Genomic DNA, 24646 nt, shown 5'->3' on the forward strand with positions numbered 1-24646 from the left:
CTTACCTAGTCTCTCCTAGACCCTTCACTAGAGACAGGATGTAAGCTAGGAAACTATGTACAGTCCAATTCAATAACCAAGAAAAAAGAAGAAAAACAAGGCAAGTGTTCCATTAGAAGCTGAAGTTTTATTATAGGATAACAGTACATAAAGCACATCTAAAATTGATGTGTTCAATGCACTTTTAATAAAGGTAATGTAATATTAAAGGTACAGTTTCTAAGTACAATATAACAACATTCATATTAGAATGAAAATTGGAGTATTTAAAAGACAACATTAAATCTCTCTTTTTTGTACAGCTTGTATTTACAAAATGAATCAAAATATTTTATTTTTTAAATTCAGGACTCAATAAAATAAACAGCTGGAAATAAGCAGACTACTGTAAGAGTGAATTGAAAAGAAAACCCAAGGTAAGTGAAAAGTTGGATGATCCTCTAATAAAGATCATTAGCAAAGTTTTAGTTCAATACTAGTTTTAGGATTCCCATAAATGGCTTGCATTTTTAGTGTGGCAGAAAAGGAGTTTTTACATACTGTACACAAAACAGACAGCATATATTTATAGGTACAGTATTACTGTTTCCAAACTTGCATGTATATTTACAGAAGGCTGAGTTTGTTTACTCAAACAGAGGTTTGTGAAATTTGTGTGCTTAATCCTCAAGACCTACACACAATTAGAATCAGCATTTCATGTGGTCTTTTTAAATGTGGCTTTAATACTTGGTTGTAGAGGAGAATGTTAACCGTAAGGCTTGGCTTACTTTATAAATTTAACAAAACAACCCAGGAAAAACGTTTTAATTGGGGCACACTTGTTATCATTTAACAATTGTCAAATGCTGACATGTGCTAGCCATTGTGCAGACGCAAAGAGATACATACAATGTCTACCCTCAGGAAGCTTAGGATGCTAAATGGTGCTTTAAAAAAAAGGTTTCAGTCTCTTTCCAAGCGAGGCAGTTAAGGAATGATGTGATTTATATTAAAAGAGATTTCTCCCTCAACTGTAGCAAATCCACTTTAAAAGGTTAACTACTAGCATTAGCTCTCATTAACCACACAATTGCATTTATAATTAAGGTAACAGCAACTCTTCCACAAAAATGGAAAATGTCTAGAATTGTGGGTAAATATTGCAGTGCGTGGAAGCCAATAATCATGGCTTGAGAATTTATCACCTTCAATTACAAAAAGTGCAGTAAACAGAAACATTTGCTCTACATTTATAAATTGCTCAAAAATCTTTGCTAAAGATCTTACAAATTCAGTAATATTACAGAACAATTCTAATCAATATTTAATAAGGTTAACTACATCCTTAGTTAGATATTTGATAAACTTTGCTTTTCAATAATGCCAATAGATCTTGGGAGAATGGGTAGAAAGGCTTAATTAAGCTACTTATTAAATAACTTAAAAATGAAGGTCCTTCACTCAGTTCATGGAACTGGTTGAGGTCATACTGAAACAGAACATCCCGTGTCGAATTTGCTTTATGGCCCATGTTATGGCAGAGGACGTCTCCATCCTTCTCATGACTCAGGTAGGAGGGGAAAGGTTTATTCTGCCATCAAGCCGTCTAGGATATTTTATATAAATGCCTATTATCTATAATAGGAGCTAAGAATACAACTGTGTTAGGTGCCAATAATATAATTCCTTAATAAGAAAAAAAAAGTATATTACTCCATTAAACAAGTTTCTTTAGGATCTTGAAGGCCTGGCAAATTATTTTTCAGCTTAGGAGATATGCTATAAAGCCAAGTAGCAAACATAAAGTGAATGCTAATAAGTTTCCATATAGCCATATTTATAAACAAATTCACCCTATAGATGTCAAATATCCATACTAAGGAAGTAATTTTATCCTAATTAAATACACTCTAGAATAATTTATATAATGATATTATGTATTTAAAGAGAAAAGCATGTCCCAAATCCAGCACTCTGATACAGCTGCCAGTTGGGCATAGGTAGATATATATATATGTATATATATACAAATATATAGTTATACTCAGTGAAATTAACAAGACCCAAAGGTGGTATTGTCTAGGAATAAAAGGGATAATTTTTGTTGTTCACAAAAGTAACTTGTCTAGCACCACACATCAGAAAAACACAAAAATAGCACACTCTAGTTCTAAACAGCTATGTCTAAAATAGATTATATAGTAAAACCGGTATTATACAGCATATTGTGGATTTGATAAACAGATAAATATTTGCACTGAGTAGGCTGTTTATAATATAACATTTTCTTATCTATACAGAATGAAAGCCAAAAAGTTAACTGTATAGAGATGTGCAGAACAACATTAAATATTATGACTCAAAAGCAGGGACAGGTAGATTTGAAAGAAGAGTAAGAGAGAAAATGTTTACAGGCCATTACAAGTTCTTAAGTTAATAGTAAATAAGGAATCGATTGCTCAAGTTGAAGAAAGCAGTAAACAAGAGATTGCATTTACATGCAGATGTCTAAAATTTGTATTTTTTAAGTCTATGCACAAAAGTCATTTGTTTTATTGCTTGACATTCAGTTATGGCTAGATTATTTAACCTATTTTTTTTGTACTTTGGAAACAAGAATATTGTTAAAGGTGCCATAAAAATGGACAACATTGAAAACGGTTTGCAAATAAACCACCTAACACTGCAGTTCTTTATACATATTAAAAGCCTTGTCTGGGGTTTGTCATATGTTAAATATTATTTAAACTGGGAAAATATGTTGTAGCTTGAAGCCTCCCATTGGCCCAAACATCCAATACAAAAACACATCTCCACAAAAGGAGCAGGCAGACAATACAGGTACATTTATAGAAGCAGCCAGCTAATGTCCTAATGTTTAAAAATTTACCACTGTTTAATATGAGATTTCGAACTGTGTGGATAACAAGAGAATTTTGGATTCAGGAAGATGTATACAGTACATATGGATTTTTTTTGTGTGAAATCATTTTCACTATATTGCTCAAGAATTATCTGCATTTACATATGCAATCTGTTCAATGATAATCAAGTTCCTAGAAATAGTATTCATCCATATTAAAGTAATAATGATGAAAAAGGAATCACATGAACACTGGAGAGAATTTAGTTGTTCTTAGAGAACAACATAATGGCATGTGCAGCATGTCAAAGCTAATAGCAACCTATCTTTCATTAGTTCTTAGAAGGATGAAAGTAAGAGAAGTGTGGTACTGCTAATGTGGCAAAGTACACTAAATGTAAACAGCAAACACAGATTTCCTAGGCATCTATTTAAAATACTCATATTCACTTTCTCAATATAAGACTCCATGTTATGTTGCATCACTGACAAAAGGTTGTTTCTATTTGGATTGAATATTCTGTCATTCATTTATAAATAAATGACTGAATGTATTTATTGCTCTAAGTTCTGAGGGTTTGGTTGAACATGGAGATCCCCCCCTGCCCATCTAGGATGGCTACTTGGTATGAAGTCAGGCTTCTGGATTCTTTTAAAAATTATTCTGAGAGCCTGACAACACTGATCTCACCTACACAAACAGACAGACAGACCCAGAAGTGAAACCAATTGCACTGTGGAGACATTGCTAGTCAGTCTTCTCATCTCTTAAAAATAAATAGCAATAGGAAGGTCTCTATAATAAAATCTGATGGAACCTCTTTACTAACATTATGTTTAGGGATAGAATGAAGACCTGTATTATGGACTATTACCAATAGATCAAGATTTACTGTTGCAATTGCATTTCTGGGCACATTATTTGATCTATAATATAAAGTTGTTTTCATGGGGTTCTATATCATAACTTTATAAGAAGTGGCAATCACAGGTATGTAAAAATGTCAATAACGTGTGTGTGTATACACACATATACAAATACACACAGAGAGGAGAGATTTCTACCATTTTCCATATTCTTTATTATCAAAAACAACATGGTAAAGGTATCCTTTTCATCTTATAGACGTGGGAAGTCTTCCCAGATTATGTTCCTCTATCATAGTAAGAAAATATATAAATCTTCTTGTGAATGTGTATCCCAAGGTGGAAGAATCAGAGCCAACAATTACATTGAACTTCTCTGACTTTATGGAAAGTAATATATGGAATATGATAACAAAACTGTATTTCAAAAATATAACATGTAACACTAAATGTTGGCTCGAGTTGCTGCTGTCATACAGGCAGGTTTTGTTTTGTCTTTAAACATTGGCTCTTGTAATGCATCAGATATAAACCACACATGTGGAAGTAAGAATTGTTTTCTATGAAGGAATTTTTGGTTTGCTTCTAGAGGAGAACACATGAAAACAATAGTTAATTGCTGGTATTTTAAAAACATATTTTATCTTTTACCTATATCACTGTACTGATAGGCAGGTCTCTCCTCTTATTACTGGTTTTTAAAATTTTCATCCTTAATATGTAGAATTTGAAATAGTTTTTAACATGATGCTATATATATATATCATGTATATTTTAATTATTAGAGAAATGGTAACTGGAATATGCAAGGACTATACTTTGAATGATGCTCTTTGCTGGTACATTATTAATTTATCTTTTGAACACACTGGCATAACTTTGCTTTGGAAGTTATTCAGTGTTTTGAAACACAAGACTGAAGAGCACATCAAGTTCTGAACTCAACAAAATGAGACGAGAGTAAAGAGTTTACACATACGCAGTTCTATATAGTTCACTTGTGCCTTGGAGGGATAGTATTATTATCATTATTATTAATAATAAAAAACACAATTTGTCCCAGTAGTACTGGCCACCCTGTTTTAAGAGTTTTAGGAGATCCCTGAGCACATTGTTTCTGACTCTTAACCCCAACTCCAAAATGATAGGGCTTCTATCGTTGATACCAAGATGGATTGTCATTCACAGTAAGTCAATTATAAGGTGCTTATTTACCCTTGTTTTTCACCAATCAGCACAAAGAACTGTCAGAAAATAACTTTTTATTATTATCTTAAAATAATAGCATTGGAAGGACATATGATTTAAACAATCAATGTTTGAAACAGTGGCTTTAGGATTATTATCTGGCTGCCCCTCAACAATAACAAGTGATTCGATCGACATTCCTTAGCCAAAAACAAAAGGCAAAACAAAAAAAAACAAAAAACAAAAAAACCCCAAAAAACTGTACAAATATGTATTTTTCCCTGAGGGATCAAGGTACACCCGCAAGTGCTCTATGTACATATTGCACTAGAGAGGAATGAAGAACATGTGCAAAAAAGCAACAATGAGAGAAGCTTACATACTACTTAAACCTTTTCATGAAAGATACTACTAGGTTGTTTTGCATTTTGGAATGTCGGAACACAACAACTAGCTATTCCTTAGTCTAAAACTAAAAACACACATTTCTACTATGGCACATTCAATGAAATAAAAAGTTTTCCAAAGACAGATAGACAAATTCCATCAAGAAAATAATACAAAGTTTGTTTGTTTGTATTTTTTTTTTTAGAAAATTACATTACTTTCTTTCTTTGTTTCACATTACAAAATCTTTTTTTCTTTACACAAATCACATTTTATTGCAGGAATATTTCAAGTGCCATCAAATATTTATAGAAGGGTTAAAAAAATAGAAGTCTCTCTAAAGTGGTCCAGACAAGGCTTTGTATAGAATAAATCTTTTTTTCCCCATCTTCTAGTTTTGATTTAAGTATTTTGAATACATTTTCTTTTCCATTGACACTTAGTAGCCTAGAAGCGGTCCGACGCACACACATCATACACATGCAAATCACACACACACACACACCCCCCCACTCCTTCCTCACCTGACCCTCAGCCCACCCCCATACGCTCACAGATAACTGGGTATCCACACTATAAAGAACAACCAAACTTAGAAGCAGTGTCTTAAGTCATGTTTTTCTTAAGTTAGAAAGGGTGAATTAGGATGCTGAAGACTTTAAAAAAAATCCATAGCTTTAATACACGTTAAGATGCTGAACACTTTAAAAAAAATCCATAGCTTTAACACAGTTGCAAACTGTCCAAAAAGCACTTTCATCTGTACTTCTGTTTGCACTGTGACCAAGGCCAGGTTTTTCACAATATAATAACCATTTGGACACCATTGGAACAGAAGGTATTCAGGCTTTGTACAAAAGCCTTATTTGCCTTATGTAAAAAAATTGTATAAAGGCATTGTAGCAGCGGGGCTGACAGTGATGTGGTTCCAATCCTTAAAAGACTATTGGAGATTGAAGTTTAGGAAACTTTAATTATAAAAACTATTAAGGATAATTGTTCTGATACCACCCAAGTATTTTATGTCATCACATAGGTGTTTTTATAATAATGAAGAAAGGAAAATGCAAAGTTTTTTACATCCTTTTCTGAGCTCCATATTTTTTTAAATTAAATTTATTGTTTAACATCAGATCCCAACTTAGATCCAAATAGTAGTCAGTTGTTTCCTTGTTTCACGGAGCATGTCTCTGTCTACAATTCCATTCTACTATGTCAATCAGTGGACTTGGCTCTTAAGCTCCACCCCTGCTTTTCTTTCAGAAACACCTGGGAAGAAGCATCATATTACCTATCTTGGTTTACCGTAAAAGCATTGTCACCATGGCATGACTATTACTGTGGTTACAGCATGATTTTTTAGGTACATGCAGAATCCTTTCTGGGAAAAGGAATTTCTTCTTAAGTTCATCATTATGTTCTCTCTCACCCTTAGAGAAATTCGATTAGCTTTTATTATTTCACAAATCGACACTGGAATTAGGTTTAGTTGCTCTTTAATGCGCTAGCACCTGAGGCTGGTCATATTCAGAAAGCTTTGGTTAAAAAGAAGTTAATATACTTTAATAAAACCATCCCCAAATTTAGTGAATCTGAATGACAACCAAAACAAAACCAAAACCAAAAAACCAAAACACAAAACTCAAACAAAAACAAAACACCATTTTCCCCCAGAGGAGAAATAATAGAAAAAAAATGGATAAATAAATAACTGAACTAAGCTTGGTACTCTTTTCAGAGTATAAATACTATTGATCTTTAAAGGAACTATGCTTACTTAAATTAAAGATTTGATTTAACCCTTCTTGCCCCAATATAAATACTATATGCTGACAGTTAGCATCTCTCTATAAACACATAAAATTTTACATGCCTGTAAGAAATTTAAAGGAATATTACTCTTATCTTCTATTTATGGTTAAACCCTTACTATGTTTTTGGAAAAAAAATTGGATGTTATTTAGGCTTCATACGCACATCTGTGTGAATAATACCTTCCCCTTTTCCAAGTCCCTCAGGAAACAAGTCAGAAAAATCAGTGGAGTTAGAAACAGAGTGAAGTGCTCTGGGAAGCCCATGCTGGTAACCCAGCATGACGTGAAGAGCTGCAATTCCTGTAGAAGATTCCGCAGGGACCCCAATGGCAGAGGAGACTATTTCTCAGACATAAAGGGCTGCGTGGAAACTCCTACCTTAACACCCATCGGAGATGTTCCCTTTTCTGTACAAAATGGTCTTTGACCAGTAGTTTGAATCCCACCCCTAGTGCGACTAAAATCATCATCTAAATGCCTACATTCCCAAAAGGTCACTTGTTTTTAAAATATGCACACCTGTTTATTAGACTGTTCCTTTCCCCTTCCCCCACTAGGGATTATTTAAAAAAGAAACCATGAAATTAAACAAAAACAACTCAGTATTTCTCACCTGAACACACAAGCCAAATAATCTTCTAAATATTTAATAAAATAAATTACAGTCCACAGTTTCCTAGTGAAGATAAATACAAGAGTAAATGTTTGCAGCTAGCATCAACTTCACTTTAAAGGCTTAAAGTATTTAATATTTAAATAAGAGAAACTGGTTCAACATTGTATGCTTCCCTCACCCTCCTATCCATCGTTTTTCAAACATGGAGAGCAACATTCTTGAATTATAGCATCTATTGACAACAAATCTAGAATTAGTTCACTCTGAGATAAACTCATAAAGTTCCTAGATTATACCAAGAACATAAACATTCACAAAGTAAATGCTTCATGTCCTCACATGGGGAGTGTGCATTTGCTCAAGATATACTCTTTGGGTCCTTCTTATAATAAAAGCTAGATTCCAATAAATATTCTGGTTATTGATTTGTTCTCGAAGCATAAGAATTCCAAGTTGAGACCGAGTCGAGTCCATATTTAACTACTGAATTGTGTAAAATGAGCTTCTCCTCCCCCTTGCCTCCATGAGGTGGCATTTTAAAAAGCCTTAAAAAAAAAAGAGCATGATGGTATACGTCCACCGCGCCAATCAGTCATTCAACTTTGTATGAAGCATAAACACATCTATCATTAAACTTACCAAAAAGCAAAGTATAATTTAGGGAGAGTTCTGTTTCTAATTCCAAATTCACATGTTAAAAAAAAAAATCCAACGTGGTGATTTCTAGATATGACCAGCCAGTCTTTTAAAAGTAATTTTGTAAACAGCAGCATAAATACCTCCCAACGTACCTTCCAAGCCTTCTCAGTTAAACTTGTGTTTCTGGTGCACATGCGACACGACAGTGAACACGCTAGCATTTAATTTAAAGAAAAAGGTGCAAAATGAAAGTGCCTTATCAATTCAACAGGAAAAGCTACACCAGTAACTACATTTTATATTACTTAAAACAATATATAAACAATATCTCTTTTAGCTATATATAGTCTTCATGCCCATTTACCCTGTAATATATTATAATGCTATTGTTGCTACTGCTATGGACCCTTTTCATGCCATCCTGCGGACTGGCAATAATCGGTGAAAAAATAAAAACTTCCTTCATGAAACAAAGAGCTAGTTGTGCAAAGTAATGCCGCAACCTCCGCTATGCACACCAGTCACCGATTATTGCTGGACTCTCTGTTGTTACTGACAGATTGGTGACTCTGTAGAAAGTCTGTGGGCAGTGAGCTACAAGAAAAGGAAATCCTCCGACTTTAGTACCCTCCTTCTGTTGTAAACAGAGGTCAACGATCAAGAAGTCAAGACAGAAAAAGGGTCCATATCTGTAGGCATAATGGAAATCATATGCATGAGAAAAACAAGTTCAACTTTTATTTGTTTTCATTGTTTCCCCTCCTTTGCCTGACCCCGATCACCAAAAGATGTGCAGTGTGTGGCGCTCCAGGTCTGTGCAGGGCCATATAAAGTGTCTCGGTTAATTTTTTTGTTTGTTTTTCATGTTTGTACTTCAGACATTCTAGAAGTGCTTAGGTGATAACATTTACCCATCAATTTGCATTGCTGGCTCAAATTCTGAAGTGAACAACTCCTTGTATAATGGAGGAAAATGAAGTCGCACAATGTCTGGGTATATTGCTTTAAATGCCATTAGCTTTTCTGTATGTCGTCCACATAAGGCTCTTAATGTAGACACCTTGCATATTAACTGTAAGTGAAGGAAAGGACACACCGTCAGGCAAGAACAGGTATAAGCATCAAAGATCAGGGAATCTGAATGATCTTTATGACATTGTTTATAATGGTGAAACACACTTAAAGCAACTTAAACATCCAATAGCAGAGGATTGGTAAAAATAAATGATGGCTGGGCGCGGTGGCTCACGCCTGTAATTCTAGCACTTTGGGAGGCTGAGGCGGTTGGATTGCCTGAGCTCAGGAGTTCGAGACCAACCTGGGCAACACGGTGAAACCCTGTCTCTACTAAAAAAAAAAAAAATTAGCTAGGTATGGCGGCGTGCGCCTGTAATCCCAGCTACTCGGGAGGCTGAGGCAGGAGAATTGCCAGAACCCAGGAGGTGGAAGTTTCAGTGAGCCGTGATCACGCCACTGCCAGCTTAGGTGACAGAGCGAGACTCCGTCTCTAAAAAAAATACATACATAAATGATGATATATTCATGTCATAGAATGCCAAGTATACATTAAATATGATTTTCAAGATGAATAATTTAATAACTAGAAAAGATGTTCATAAGCAGAAGTTGGCACAGCTTGTCAGCAGCAGACTCATACAGAACCCAAGGCTCTTGACTTCTCCTTCTACTCCAAGATGCCTTCTGCTCTACTTCCTGGAATCCTGCCTTCTACCACTGTGCGAAAAGATGTCTGGTGATAGAGAAGCGGGTGGGGGGCAGTGGTGGGTGGGTAGTGAAGGCACTGCAACTGGAGGTGATGGCATCCTCTACACATTTTATGCAGAACTGGCACTAGTTAACTCCGATAACTACACGTTTCTTTTCGATAAGGAGTTTTGCCTGTAATAAAGCAATGCTCTGTCCGAGCCAAATAATAGAGTCAGAAGGCCTGGATGGAGGTCCTAGCAGTGACCATTTACCAGCTGAGGGTAATGACACAATTTGCAAAATTACTTTTAGATTCCAAAGCACCTCACAAAGGCAAACTGCTTATTATTTTAACCCAGAATAACTTTCTCTAGGAAATGTTTTCACCAGATCTTGTCCACATGTTAAGTGCTGTTTATAATCAGAGATCCTAATGGTACTCTTGCATTTGGGCAAAGAGATGGAGAGTGAAGCTCCTGACAGGGCTCCTCCCTTCCACTTCCCATTCCTGCCCCATTTGCTCATTTAACAGGTGCAAAATCAAAAAGCAAAACAGCAATTAACCCCCAGTTACCACTTTCTGACCTAACAGGTGCGAAATCAAAAGCAAAAACAGCAATTAACCCCCAGTTACCCCTTTCTGATCTAACATAGCTATGAAGGAGAAAAAAAACAAGCAAACAAATAAGCAAGAAAACAAAACCAAAAACTTCTCACATAATAAAATACATAAAATAAGAAAGAACAGGGCTGATTGTTCTAAGACCAAATCATACTACTAGCAATGGCACTGAAGGATATTAGCACATTTAAAAAATTGGCATTATAATCATTTTTATTGTGAAAGATAATGATTGGTAAAAATGAAACCTTATGCTTTGAATACAGAGTAGTGATGGGAAATTGACAAAAATGCAAAAGTCATTTACTGTTGATGACTAATGAATTTAATGGAAGTAGAACTAATATTAGTATATATGGTCATCCTGATTAAGTCTTTTAGTCGTTTATAATTTCTTCCTAAATTCAAAGATTATAGGCTGGGCACACTGGCTCACTCCTATAATCTCAGCTCTACGGGAGGTGGAGGAGGGAGGATTGCTTGAGGCCAAGAGTTTGAGACCAGCCTGGGCAACATAGCAAGATACCCATCCCTACAAAAAATAATAAATAAATTAGCCAAGTGTGGTAGCACATATACCTGTAGTCTTAGCTACTCAGGAGGCTGAGACAGGAGGATCTTTTGAGCCCAGAAGTTCAGGGTTGCATAGAGCTATGATTGTGCCACTTCACTCCAGCCTGGGAGACAGAGTGAGACCCTGTCTCTAAAAAATAAATAAATTCAAAGATTATTTTTCCAGTTTATGTCAGTGCAGAATATTAACTCTGCTTTATACCCAACTTTGATGGAAGAGAATTTCTAGAATGTAACTCTTTTTCCTACATTGCCTTATTGTTGCAGGACACTTTGTAATCAACGATAATAAGTATAATTTAGACTGAATAATGAGTTGTGGCTCAACAGAATTTTTTTGAAATGGAAATTTATTTCTTTTTAGTAGCCTGTTGCTTTCTGATACTTTTGGGAATTGGTCATATGACTTACATGACCATACTGGCAGCATGATTTGTGTCAGGGGATAGTTCAGGCCATGCCAACTAGAAGCCTTTGGCACTCACCTTTGTTAGTATTCCATCTTCTCGGTGATTCTTCTGTAGGACATGTTGAAGAGCTAGCTGAATTTTCTGTTGCAGTTTTTCAATTTTTACCTTTTCTTGCAGCCATGAGCGATCTAAACATAAAAAAATGATATTCTTTAGCATTCCTCTGACATGGTGTCAGGATCCTCCTTCTCCGGATTCTTTTGATACAGATAATTATATCACAATGAATATTTAGAGACTCAGAGGCCAGTTTCATTCCTCTTTCAAAATTTCTCCTAATGGAGTGAAAAGTGATCTAAGGAAATTATAAAACAGGGTGTTAAACCTTTCCATTTTTACCAATACTTAAAGGAAGGATCCTCCCCTTCCAAAGGATAAACAATTAAATATGAGGCCATACTCATATGAGTGCAAATGAAACCACCATGGCCCCTCGAGACGTTCTAATAATTATACTTTGGAATGAAATATTCATTATCAATCCTGCTGGCTTTTTTGAAAAATATGAAAGTTTTCTTGTAATCTTTGTCAACTAAAATTGTCAATAGAATTCCAAGTGACTTAAGGATTGTTAATTTACGATAAAGTCTTTACGTCTAAGTCTTCCAAATAGAAGGTAGTAACTTAGCAAAAGTGATTATCCCCAAACATGCAGTACTGGTTGAAAACACAGATTAAATTCAGATAATCTAGTGGATGACATCTAAATGGATTTTAACAAAAAATAGGATGTCTTAAAAATCACGTTATCCTGGAGACTGGTGTTAAGAAAGGCAACCCTATTCTACCACAGCATTTCTCTTGGTATCAGGAGGTTAATTCTGGACTGGATTTTGTTCAATTCTCATTTCTTTACATTTTATCTGAAAGGCATGAGGTTTTCTCAAAAGAATATATGTTTGTGTTGGATGGGTGGAGAAGAGAGGGTGTTATTTGAAGACTTAAAATCCAATTTAATAAGGGTGGAGACCTCTCTTAGTAGCTCCCAAATATTTTATAGCTATTAAACGTATGGGCCTTGTAAAAATTCTTTATCTTAGACAATTCTAAAACCATTTTTATTTTTATTTGGTTGTCTTACCTGCTGACATCAGTACGAATGCAGAAAATAATGCAATTTCATCTTCAGTCAGGTGCATAGAACATAAACTCTTTCCAAATTCAAACACAAAGCTAATAAAGTCTTCACAACCTGCCAAATGAAAACAAAGACAGTTTAGAATTTTGGTTATTGTCTTAGGAGAAAAACCTAGGTCTTAGGTTTTCCTAAGGTTCTCCTAAGTCCAATAGGAAGTCTTAGGAGAAAAACATTGGGAAGGTGAAGAGAGATCTAGTGGTTGAAGATTAGAAGGAATAGTAGTAACAGTTCTACAGTATAATAGTTTAAAATCTTAAAAGAAAAATCTGTTTAGCCATCACCACCACTTCCATCACATCACCATTGCCACCATCATCCTCATTGAAAATAATGAGACTGAACTTTTGTTGTGTGATTACTGTGGCAGGTATTGCTCTAAGATATTTCTTTGGGTTTCTTCTTATTTTAAAACAGCTCTATGAAGCAGGGATTATTATTATCCCAATTTTAGAGGTAAGGAAACTGAGACTTGGAGAGGAAAGTAATGCACCTGTGGTCACACAGGTAGAAAGTACAGCCTAAGAAGAAGCAAAGCTAGGCTGTCTGATTTCAGAGCCTACAATTTTGACCTATAGAGTCTAATAGCCATATTCTAACTGATACGTTAAATTAACTCATTTTTGTTTTCAACTCTATTTCATCTGAAACATCCCAAAAATGTTAACAAATGACACATTCTGGTGGTAAAACTATTATAACTATTTACCAACCTGAAAACACAGAATGTGAAAGTCCCCTAAAATAATAATCCATTTTCCAAAAGACTGGTTAAGTTTGGCGTCTATTCCTTCAGATTTGCATATTTTACATATAAATGTATATATTTAAATGACAGTGTGCTACATGACAGTTCATTATATATATCTTCTGTCATATAACTTTTTAAAAAATCACTCATTTTAGATACTTATCCATTCTTCTTAATAACTATGTTCATTTTATTTAAATTATAGAAATCCAAAATTTATTATTAATTATTCTGAGACAGAGTCTCAATCTGTCACCCAGGCTGGGGTGTAGTGGCACGATCTCAGCTCACTTAAACCTCCACCTCCCGGTTTCAAGTGATTCTCCTGAGTCAGCCTCCTGAGTAGCTGGGACTACAGGCGTGTGCCACCATGCCTAGCTAATTTTTGTATTTTTAGTAGAGATGGGGCTTTGCCATGTTGGCCAGACTGATCTCAAACTCCTGACCTCAGGTGATCCACCTGCCTCGGCCTCCCAAAGTGCTGGGATTACAGGCATGAGTCACCGCGCCTGGCCCAAAATTATTTATTATAAATTATATGTCATGGTTTCACTTAACTATAACTTTTATTTCTTTGATATCTGCATTTCAGTCTCATTAATGGTTACTGTTTGAGGGGGATGGAAGGGCAAAGCTTTTGCCCTTTGCTTAATTTTATGTATCAACTCATATCCTAAAGGTCATCTGAATAATGTATCACCAGCAAATCTGGTTTCTTAAAATCTGGAAGGGAACTGGAAGGACACGTCATATAAATCCCTTTGATTACCAACTAGATAAAATGAAACTACATCTTTACATGTAATGTAGACAAAAAACTTTTGAGCTATATGACTTTTCTACAGTGACTAACTAGAAAGTAAAATAGGTATAAAACCCCTTAATTTTTGTTTCTAAATAAACAGTTTTCATTTTGTCCAAGCAGAGCTTTCACCCAACCCGCATCTTTTCCTATAGCCCCGATTTGAAGAAAAGGCACCTTGATATCCCCTTACCTAAGGATTTGAAGACGTCGGGGCTGGCATACTTCCCATCAAAGTACACGGTGTTGTTCTGAGAGTCAAAGGCACGGCACATTCTGATAAACACCACCTCTAGAGAACCTAAGCAGAGGCAGAAATGGTTTGGGTCATTTGGGTCATCCGATGTTAGTTTGTTTCTAAGGTGCTCATGTAGAGACTCCTTCTGAGACAACATAGTGGGTGTCGTGTGCAGTTTAGCTAGCGGGTTCTCAGTCACATCAGCTGTCTATCCAAAAGGGCAGAGTTTTCTATGTAATTAAAAGACTCTTGTGCTGAAGCTAAGCCCTGTTTAACTGAAGTGAGGGTTGATTTATAAATTACTTCCTTAGCACTCTTCTATCTCGCAATGCAGAGTCTCAGAGTTGCTAGGAAAACATTTATTCATATGTACTAAAACCAAGAATCAAAAACAAGTATATCTTTCTGAGTTCTATTTCCTTCTTCGTAACGTCATAAACTCGGAGGACTTGGAGTGTAGAAACAAAACACAGGTGATGGGAAAATTTGGGAATGCAGGTGACCTTCAAATTAATCTTTTCACCCAGAAGAGAAGCAAAGTGGGGGGAATGTTTCCTGAATATATCTCAAAACCTTTTAAAAGAACTCCATTTCTGCTAAGAAAAACCTGAGCTATTATCATTGGAGAAAAACTGTTCCTGACACCTTCCTTACCAAGCATTTCTTTAATCAGTGGGTGAAAGCAGGTTAGGAAGAGATCTCAGAATTCACTTGCAAAGCACATACCTGCTTTTAGAAGCACAATTTGATCATTTTGACACAGTTCCATAAATCCATCAATGCGTTTGGCAAACTCCACCACATACTGTATAGCTTCTGTAATTTTGATGGCACACAATTGCCACATCACCTCCCGCTGCTGTTAAAGAGGGAAACACATTAACATCCTCCAGGAAGATGTTAGGTTTTGTAGCAGAAGCTGCAGAGTTATGAAAGCAAAGCATGCCTCTGCTTTAGCCCTGGGCCACGAAGAGTGGCAAAGTAGGATCTTCTTTTTTTTTTTTTTTTTTTTTTTTTTTGAGATGGAGTCTTGCTCTGTCACCCAGGCTGGGGTGCAGTGGAAGGATCTCAGCTCACTGCAACCTCTGCCTCCTGGGTTCAAGTGATTCTCCTGCCTCAGCCTCCTGAGTAGCTGGGATTAGAGGCACCTGCCACCACACCCAGCTAATTTCTGTATTTTTAATAGAGACAGAGTTTCACCATGTTGGCCAGGCTGGTCTTGAACTCCTGACCTCAAGTGATCTGTCTGCCTGGGCTTTCCAAAGTGCTGGGATTACAGGCATGAGCCACCATGCCCGGCCTGGATCTTCTTTTAAGTAATTATTTTGCCTTGGGAAATTTAATACCACTTTACTTGGGGGAAGGGAGAAAAGGAGGAAGCAACTGAATTTATTGTGCACCTACTATGAGCTAGGTGCTTTATGACATCCTTGTTTTAATTCACTTTCATAAGAATATTTTTTCTGGCTGGGCACGGTGGCTCACGCCTGTAAACCCATCACTTTGGGAGGCCGAGGCAGGGGGATCACTTGAGGTCAGGAGTTCAAGACCAGCCTGGCTAACATGGTGAAACCCTGTTCCTACCCAAAATACAAAAATTAGCCAGGCATGGTGGTACACACCGGTAGTCCCAACTACTTGGGAAGCTGAGGCAGAAGAATTACTTGAACCCGGGAGGTGGAGGTTGCAGGGAGCCGAGATTGTGCCAGCAGCTTGGCGACAGAGTGAGACTCTGTCTCAAAACAAAACAAAACGAAAAACTAGTGGATATGGGAGCTAGGATTCAAATCCACTCTGACTCTAAAATCCCATTTCCTATACTTTGTTGCTTCTTACTGTTTTCTTGCTTCTCCTTTGTAGCTTTGGCTGCTGGCATTACCTGCTACCTCAAAGGCAAACAAAGCAATGTGTTGCTATTCCCCAACATGTCCTATTAAATTGCTTTTATATTCCCACTCTCCATTTCAGTTACAGAATGATCTGGATCTGTTTTGTTGCTAACTTGTTTCCCCAATCTTAATTTCAGACTGTTTCCACCGATATGATGGGGTGGAAGAAACACTGAATTAGGAGCTAGGAGTCAAGGTCTGGTCTTGATGTTTCACTCTCCAGACATGCCAACGGATGTTAGTTTTCCTCAAATGTAAAATGGATTCACCTAGATAATCTTGTTGATCTGGGTGTTTTATAGAAAAAGGCAAGTAGGGTACTATTGGTCATCTTCATATTGCTAGGTTCAGACTGGAGTTATGATCACAGCTTCTAAATTTTTTTGTATATACTCCCTAATACAACTTCCAGAAACATGAGGCCTCCTTGTCAACTTCCAGAAACATTAGGCTGAGATTATTTTACATGAACTTCCAGACCTTAAAATCTTCCATTGTGATACTGAGACAATTCTCAATTCATTTAGGCTTTTGGAAGCTGCTTAATCTATTCTCCTGTTGACAAATGGAAGGAGGTATGTGTATACCTAGAAAGCACAATAGAAATTATTTGCTATTGCTGAAATTTTGCATGCAGGCATCTCAGTTAAATGGCAAAGCTTCAAGTACATTAGCAGCTTTGGAAAAAAGATATTTAAACAGAAACCTGATGTCATTCATTCTTTGGTCTGTGTGAACTCTTGACCAACTTTCCTATACCAACACCCTTCCCAATATTGCCTCAATCCTAGGAGGAAAAATTCCTCAGATCATACCTTGTTTTGATAGTTCTCAATTTCTTCCTGTAAAAAGGTCTGCCACGTTATCTGCTGGAGCTCTTCTCTCAAGTATTGGCAGGTTTCCAGATGCGATTTAGATATATTCTGTGCAAGGTGTTCTAAGGAGAAAACGGGAGATCACAAACATGAAAAGCCGAGTTCTTTGAATAATTGGTGATTTAATATTTGCTTTAAGAAATAACAAGTAGAAAACAATGTGCTGTGCGAGTTTTGACTGTCTTTACACATTTAAACAAGTAATTTGGATCTGTTTTGTATTTGGGAACGTGAAGGAGGATAGGGACTTTGCAAAGCCAACATTTGAAGATAAGACTTGGTGACTTCAAAGACCCTCCTAACTTTGCCCTTGTTCTGTGCCTTTATACCAGTGTCTAGGAATGAAAAAATATTGACCTAGATAGACATAGGAAATGATTGACGTGGTGTTTCTTCTTGGCATTTTTATGAAGACACATCTGCCACATAACATTGACCTGGGAAGGATTATTCTTATTCTTGAAAAACTAGAAAATGATATTCTTTTATGGTGACAACTAGGTATTTCTTTTGTTTTTCCTGCAAATTGCAGAACAAGCATTACTGAGGGCCTACCATGTGGCTATGCATAGTGTAGTTGTGAAGCCACAGACTCTGGAGCTAGACCATTTAAGTCTGTATCTCACCTCTGCTGCTTACTAGCTGTGTGATCTCGGGTATGTTATTTAACCTCGTTGTGCTTGGTTTCCTCATTTCTAAAATGAGGGAAATGGTACCTATTTCATAGGGCTGCTATGAGAATTAAATGAGTTGAGCCCTTAGAATGGGGAGGATTACTTAGAATGTGCTACAGAATATTAGTTATTATTATACTTGAGTGTAAGGAGTTTAGTTATTATTATAGTTGAGCGTAAGGAGTTTGAAGATACTAAAGACCTAGAGGCCAAAGAAGTTTTCTCTAGGAACTTGTAATCTGGTGAACACGTATGAACACACTGGAAGGACAATTCAAGTCTAGATAATAAGGTATAAAGTTGAATTACAGAAGAAGAGAAATAAAAAAGTACTTGAAACTGTCAGAAAAGGAAGAGATTGGCTGGGCGTGCTGGCTCACGCCTGTAATCCCCGCACTTTGGGAGGCTGAGCTGGGCAGACCACTTCAGGTCAGGAGTTCAAGAGCAGCCTGGCCAACATGGTGAAATCCTGTCTCTATTAAAAATACAAAAAAAATTGGCGTGGTGTTGGCCGCCTGTGATCCCAGCTACTTGAGAGGCTGAGGCAGGTGGATCACCTGAGGTCAAGAGTTCGAGACCAGCCTGACCAACATGATGAAACTCTGTCTCTACTGAAAATACAAAAATTAGCTGGGCGTGGTGGCGGGTGCTTGTAATCCCAGCTACTTGGGAGGCTGAAGCAGGAGAATCGCTTGAACCTGAAAGCTGGAGGTTGCAGTAAGCCGAGGTCACACTACTGCACTCCAGCCTGGGCAACAGAGTGAGACTCCCTCTTAAAAAAAAAAAAAAGAAAATTGTATCTGGGGAAATGGAACAAGCAGTTTTGTGCTTGGTGGATTGGAGCACAGAGAAGCTCAGGCAGGAGGACCACATAGAAGGCTGCTAGAATCTAGATGCCAGGAACTAAAAATTTGGAGCAGCTTGGTAATAATTGTTCTGGAAGGGAAGGATGATTAAAGAAGTATTTTTTAAAAGAATTGACAAAATCCCATGAATATAAAACCGTATCAAAAAATGATCCCTCTCCCTAGGGTTTTGAGTATAGAACAGGCAAGTCATTTTAAAAGAACGGTGCTGAATGCAAACTTGGCAACACTAGGGAGAGTATTTGTTTGGAAATTTGTTACTGCTTTTGTCAAACAGAAGCAGACTTGTTTGTGTGAAAACAGAGCAGGTTCACCTAAATGGAGCTGGAAACCAGAATCTCCTTAGAGACACTGAAACATAATAAACCTGAATGGCCCTGCTTGGCAACACATAGACACTAAAACAGCATGAATAAATAACATAAAAAATAAAACACAAATAAAGGAACAAATGTAAAGGAAAGAATGAGAAACTGAGAGTGAGAGGGAGAAGCCAGTAAATTACGTGTCTTAGAATCAATGATGCTGGAGAATAGGTGAGTAAAGACAAAAATAATGGGGAGTAAGAAACAAGAAAATACATAAATAAGGTAGTGAACTACCTCTTTTGGGAAGAACTCTCACTATATAAGATCGTTTCTACAATGTAAACCAATTTTTGCCGATAAAAAAATGATAAAGATGAAGAGTCTTCACAGGGAAGTAGGGGGGGATGCTGTGGAGTGAAGGATGAGAAGAGGCTCATGTCATTTCCTTCCAGGTTATGTTTCATTTCTAGTTAATAAGATACTTAGCATCTTGTGGTTTCACTTTGTCTTAAGAAACTGTGGCCACTTATCCCTACCTATTTAAAACAGCCAATAAAAAGTGAGACAACAAATCATGCAATGTACATGACATACCAGTAGAGGGCAGTGGTTGCATTCACACCATCTGCTCACCAACAGCCTTTCATTCCAATTCATAGTTGATTTGGCAAGTGTAAGATTTTAGACACTTTGCTATTTTTAAATCTCCATTTCAGCAAAGGCGAGTATGATCAGGCTGAATAAAATTCGAGAATTTAAGCGTGGTCTCTCAGATAAAGTCTGGAATAGTGAAATACCTTGGGCTAGGAGTTAGGAGACCTGGCTTCTGTCTGAGCTCAGCAGATAATCTATAGTCTACCTCACTTTGTGATTGGGGCAAGTCATGTGCCCCAACCATGATTGCTTCAGCAATACAGCCAGCGCCTTGATACTTCAGATGGGAAGTCCTCGCTTCTGAGTTAGTCACAGATTTTCTTAGTGGGAAGGAACTTTAGACAGCATCTGGTCCAAACTGTCCTTGTTTAACAAATAATAATGACATTAATAATTATGATAGTTAACACATATAGCATTTACTATATTCCAGTCCCACATAATTTGTGTCTATCCTGAATATGTATGTTTTCTCACTTAATCCTTATAACAACCCCAAGAGAAAGGTACTAGTATTATCTCCATTTTACAGATGAGCAAACTGAACCACAGTGAAGTGACTTCTTCAAGGTGTCACAGCTGGCAAGTGGCAGAGCTATGATTCAGACACAGACCTTTATATTCTAGGAGTAGAGAAACTACAGCTCGCAGATGTTACGTGATGTATACTGGGTTGTATAACTTATATTAATGCTAGGACCACAACCCATATAAGCGGATTTCTTGTCTCATGCTTTGCCCAATGTATCAGTTGTCTCTCCTGCGCAAAGCTTTAGATATCAATTATAGTAACAAACATAATTTGCATTTAAAAGAAAACCTAGGTTGTTTATCTGGAATGTATATTCAGGTACTAATTGTACACCAAGGGCAAAATTTCCTAGCCAAGGATGAAGACATATTTCTCACTAAAAGTAATAGGTTGTGCATACTACACTTGAAAGAGAGAATTGGACTTAGGATGTGTTGGTTTATAATTTATTTTCCTATTATACAATTGGTTTCATTTGTTTAAAATCTGATGACAAAGTTTAGCCTAAAATGAAGTCAAGAGTCTTAGTTAAAGAGATAGCAGGCTTTAAGCCCCAAAAGAAATACCAGGGAAATTTAAGTAGCTTTGGAGAAGTAGCAACAAGACTTGGGCCACTTTCATGATACTCTTAGCTCCCTGAAACACTTTGCATGTATAAATGGGATAAGAGAATTAGAGCCCAATTACATACTTTCCAGATAAATGCTAGTTTAGTTTTGGGTTTGGGAATTCTCCTAGTGATGATCTCATTTAATTTATCGTGGAAAATGCCACAACACCTGTGAAAAATCCCTAATTTAAAAGCACATAGAGCAAGCATGAGGGGGCAGGGCTCCCAGACTGCACTGGAAAGTGAGACCATGGAAGAGGAAGCTGACTTGTCCGGGAGCCTCAGGGAATCGGCTCAGCCATTTCTGGCCCCACTTCGGTATCAGTGCATTTTTTAGCCAAAGTGCCATGTTCAAGGGCAACGCTTTGCCTAAGGCCTATGGATTTATTTCAGGAGTGAATATTTGACAAGCAAACAGGACAGAGTCACTAGTATTTATGGTAAGGTGGAGGCACACCTAAAGTGAGTCAGGTCATTTTTCATGGTATGTCAGCTTTCAATCAAATCCTTATTCATATCTTAAATTTGTACTTTCATTACAGTTCTGCTTAAGGCTCAGCCAACCAAGATTTCATGACAAAAATGGAAGGTTTTTGTTCTAGTTCAAGGAAAAAAAAAAACAAAAAAAACCAAACCTACCTCTGCTCAGCTTGGCTTCTAGTTCAGAGGTTTCTCTGTTAATCAAAAGAGCTGCAATACACCTTTTAATGCTGTTCGGTGGTTAAAGACCAGGCTTAAAATGTCCCTGCTCTTGAGGATTTAAATTTAGACCCATAAAGAGATGCTTGTGTAAAAACCGTAAAGAACATTCAATTTGTTCTATTTGGAGAAAGATTTTACTGGAAATATAAATTTTCACTTAAAAGATGTTTTATGGGGTGCAGAGGTAGAGAAACCGTCTAAAGAACACAGCCATTATTTCTGTGAACTGAGGATTTCTGTGCTCAAGTCTGAACCTGCTGTTTCTTTTCCATCTGAAGTCTTCATTCTCTCCTCGTATTAACTTAGTCATCTCCACAGCAACTAATTGAAATATCCCAAAGGATTATAACCTTGTGTGAGGAACCACCAGGAGGAGCAGATCAAATTCAAAAACTACAAAGGTTCTTATCCAAGTTTTTCTAATAATAGTGCTGTACTTAAAAATCGATTAAATATAGCAGCGGATGTTAACACAACTTCCTTGAAATGGAAAGTTGCCCATTGTCTGTGTTATCAACATTTCTAGGTCACATCTCCCAAGAAGCAGTAATGTTCCAGCAATAAGAAAAGGACAGTTTTTTCTCTTTTGCATGGTGAGCCTTATATGAATTACATCAATTTTGTCACCAATATCCATCATCAGAACATTTTGGTAAGTAAAGAAGCTAATTTCTGTTGAACATTTATATTATATATCAGAGTGGCAAAACTGAGATGCCTACAGGGGCTGTGTATATGATATAAATGGCGGGAGTCGGGTGGGCCCATTGAAAGGTGTAATCCCCTGGCTGTTGCCAGTTGGCTGTTGACATTCACAAATGTTGGCCCAGTGTAAATAGATCATTTTTTTCCCCTCCCACAAGAAGCTAAAAAAGCTGAACTTTTGGGTATAATTATCCAAATTTAAATATTAGCAACTGATTCAAAAATTTTAAAATTCTGCCCTGGGCAAAAAAAATATGTCTGTGGGCCAAGTTCAGTTTGTGGACTGCCATTTTTTTTTTTTTTTTTTTTGGTCACCTTAGGTATAAAGCAATCCTTGGAATATAACTAAAGTAAACCACTAATGAAGTTAATGTCGCCATTTCCTGAGCTTACAGTTTTCTGCAGAATTCAAAGACTGCTTCCGTTGGTTTTGTCCCATTTCTAATTCTGAGAGGTGAATGTATGTATTGGATAAACCATGGGAAACAGCGGAGGGTCAAAAGCAAGGGGGCAGGGCAGAAAATTAAGTGGCCCAAATGGTAAAGGTGAATTGCATCATTTAGCAGAACTCATTAGAGGAAAGTCAGACATACCCCTTTTATTTCAAAGGGCATGAATAGAGCATCCCAGGAGAAGCATGCATGCCATTACCTAATTCTGCCATGGACACTGTTGGGGAAGTCTCGCCGTTGGTGAACGAACAGTAGGGAAAGAAGCCTGATGCTGGTGTGTAGTCACATATTGGTTCTGGTTTGATTCCATTGATATCAAGACCTGACTGGTCTGGGGAAGGCTGTATGTCCAGGTAGAAGCTGCTGACGGCGGAGTCTGCCTTACTCCCCTCAGGGGTGTGCCCGTCAATGTAGTTACTGAGGTCGTCGTGAAGTTCCGTCAGCCCGTTGGCTGAGATGTTGTAGGTGGGCGTCAGCGGCTCAGCCTCTCCAGGCTGCTGCTGGTGGTCGCGCTGCTGCTGCTGCATCCGGTGTTTCTGTACTTCTGCATACAAGCTGTCTCTCTGCTTTTTTGACATTCGGCCAAATTTTACAGCTGGAAGAAAAAAGCCAAACCATACTACATACAATGCGCTTTTCTTCAATATTCTCTCCTGCGAGCTTTGGGGTTTCCTTTGAAGTCTCACACAATCTCAATCCAAAACTGCATGACCACAAAATAAGGACATATTCAGAGGTGAAAACAGTTCCAACCCACACAGACTCGCTCCAGCTCCCCAACAGCAAACACACATCCCAGAGAAACTCATGCTTCAGAAAGAGGCCTGGTGCAGGTAGGAGGGGCCCAGAGAGATGCCACTTCTGTTTCCCTGCTGTCACATCCCCCTTATTTCCACTGGGCCCCACTGATAACTTAATGGGCTTGTTCACTCTCCCCCTGTGCAGCTGGCTTAGGCTACCTCTTTCCCATGCTCAGATCAAGGCACAGGGAAGCAGAGACTCACAGGGTTCATCAAGGAATAAGCAGTCAAACCTCAGTGTTCATTCAGTTCACCATCTTGTATGCTCCGACAGTTCTCCCTGATCAAATGGCCAATTCTGCAGCTTCATTGTAAGGTCAGAATGAACTGGATGAGGCCTCTGTAATTCTTTGAATTATATCAGAGTACCTGACCTAAGAAGCCCCCTCCTCCACTCATGGGTCATGGGTCATGGCAGCCCCTATGGAACCCTGAGACCCATCTTTATTTTTATTTATTTAGTTATTTTGAGACAGAGTCTTGCTCTCTGTCACCCAGGCTGAAGTGCAGTGATGTGAACATGTCTCACTTCAGCCTCAACCTCCTAAAGTTCAAGTGATCCTCCCGCCTTGGTCTCCTAAGTAGCTGGGACCACGTGTGCACACCACCACACCCAGCTAATTTTTTCACTTTATGTAGAGATGGAGTTTCGCTATGTTGCCCTGGCTTGAGGTCTGGAACTCCAGGGCTCAAGCAATCCTCCAGCCTCATCCTCCCAAAGTGCTGGGATTACAAGTGTGAGCTACCACACCCAGTCAGACCCATCTTTAAACACTTTCTGCTGTTCCCATTTAGCCTCAAGTAATCACAGCATCAGGATTTGGAAAGGATAAATATGGAATTATAACATAAGATCCTTATAATGTATAATCCTTGTTGGGCAGATTTCTGTTTGTAATGCTTCTCTTTGGGATGTGTCCCCATA

At 37.6% G+C, this 24646-nt stretch overlaps 1 protein-coding gene and 1 long non-coding RNA gene across 7 annotated transcripts in view; one reads left to right on the top strand and one right to left on the bottom strand.

The window, feature by feature from the left end:
* Positions 1–107: 107 nt before the first annotated feature.
* The window catches only part of RORA (RAR related orphan receptor A), a 736081-nt gene continuing 711542 nt past the window's right edge, over positions 108–24646 (bottom strand). For all 5 annotated transcript variants that reach the window (XM_054531578.1, XM_003778466.5, XM_024232274.3 and 2 more), the window contains 7 exons: positions 23121–23516; positions 17359–17480; positions 15381–15513; positions 14610–14717; positions 12810–12920; positions 11744–11856; positions 108–9428 (listed from right to left, as the gene is read on the bottom strand). In XM_054531578.1, the coding sequence (XP_054387553.1) occupies positions 9264–9428; positions 11744–11856; positions 12810–12920; positions 14610–14717; positions 15381–15513; positions 17359–17480; positions 23121–23516 (1148 nt within the window). In that variant the 3' untranslated portion in view covers positions 108–9263. The remainder of the gene's footprint in view (positions 9429–11743; positions 11857–12809; positions 12921–14609; positions 14718–15380; positions 15514–17358; positions 17481–23120; positions 23517–24646) is intronic.
* Positions 345–24646, top strand: part of LOC103892532 (uncharacterized) — a 68354-nt gene continuing 44052 nt past the window's right edge. For both annotated transcript variants that reach the window (XR_008513613.2, XR_002911434.2), the window contains exons 1-2: positions 345–416; positions 22291–22416. This is a non-coding gene — a long non-coding RNA (uncharacterized LOC103892532). The remainder of the gene's footprint in view (positions 417–22290; positions 22417–24646) is intronic.

The sequence above is a fragment of the Pongo abelii genome, chromosome 16, assembly GCF_028885655.2.
Source record: "Pongo abelii isolate AG06213 chromosome 16, NHGRI_mPonAbe1-v2.0_pri, whole genome shotgun sequence".
Taxonomy (NCBI): Eukaryota; Metazoa; Chordata; class Mammalia; order Primates; family Hominidae; genus Pongo; species Pongo abelii.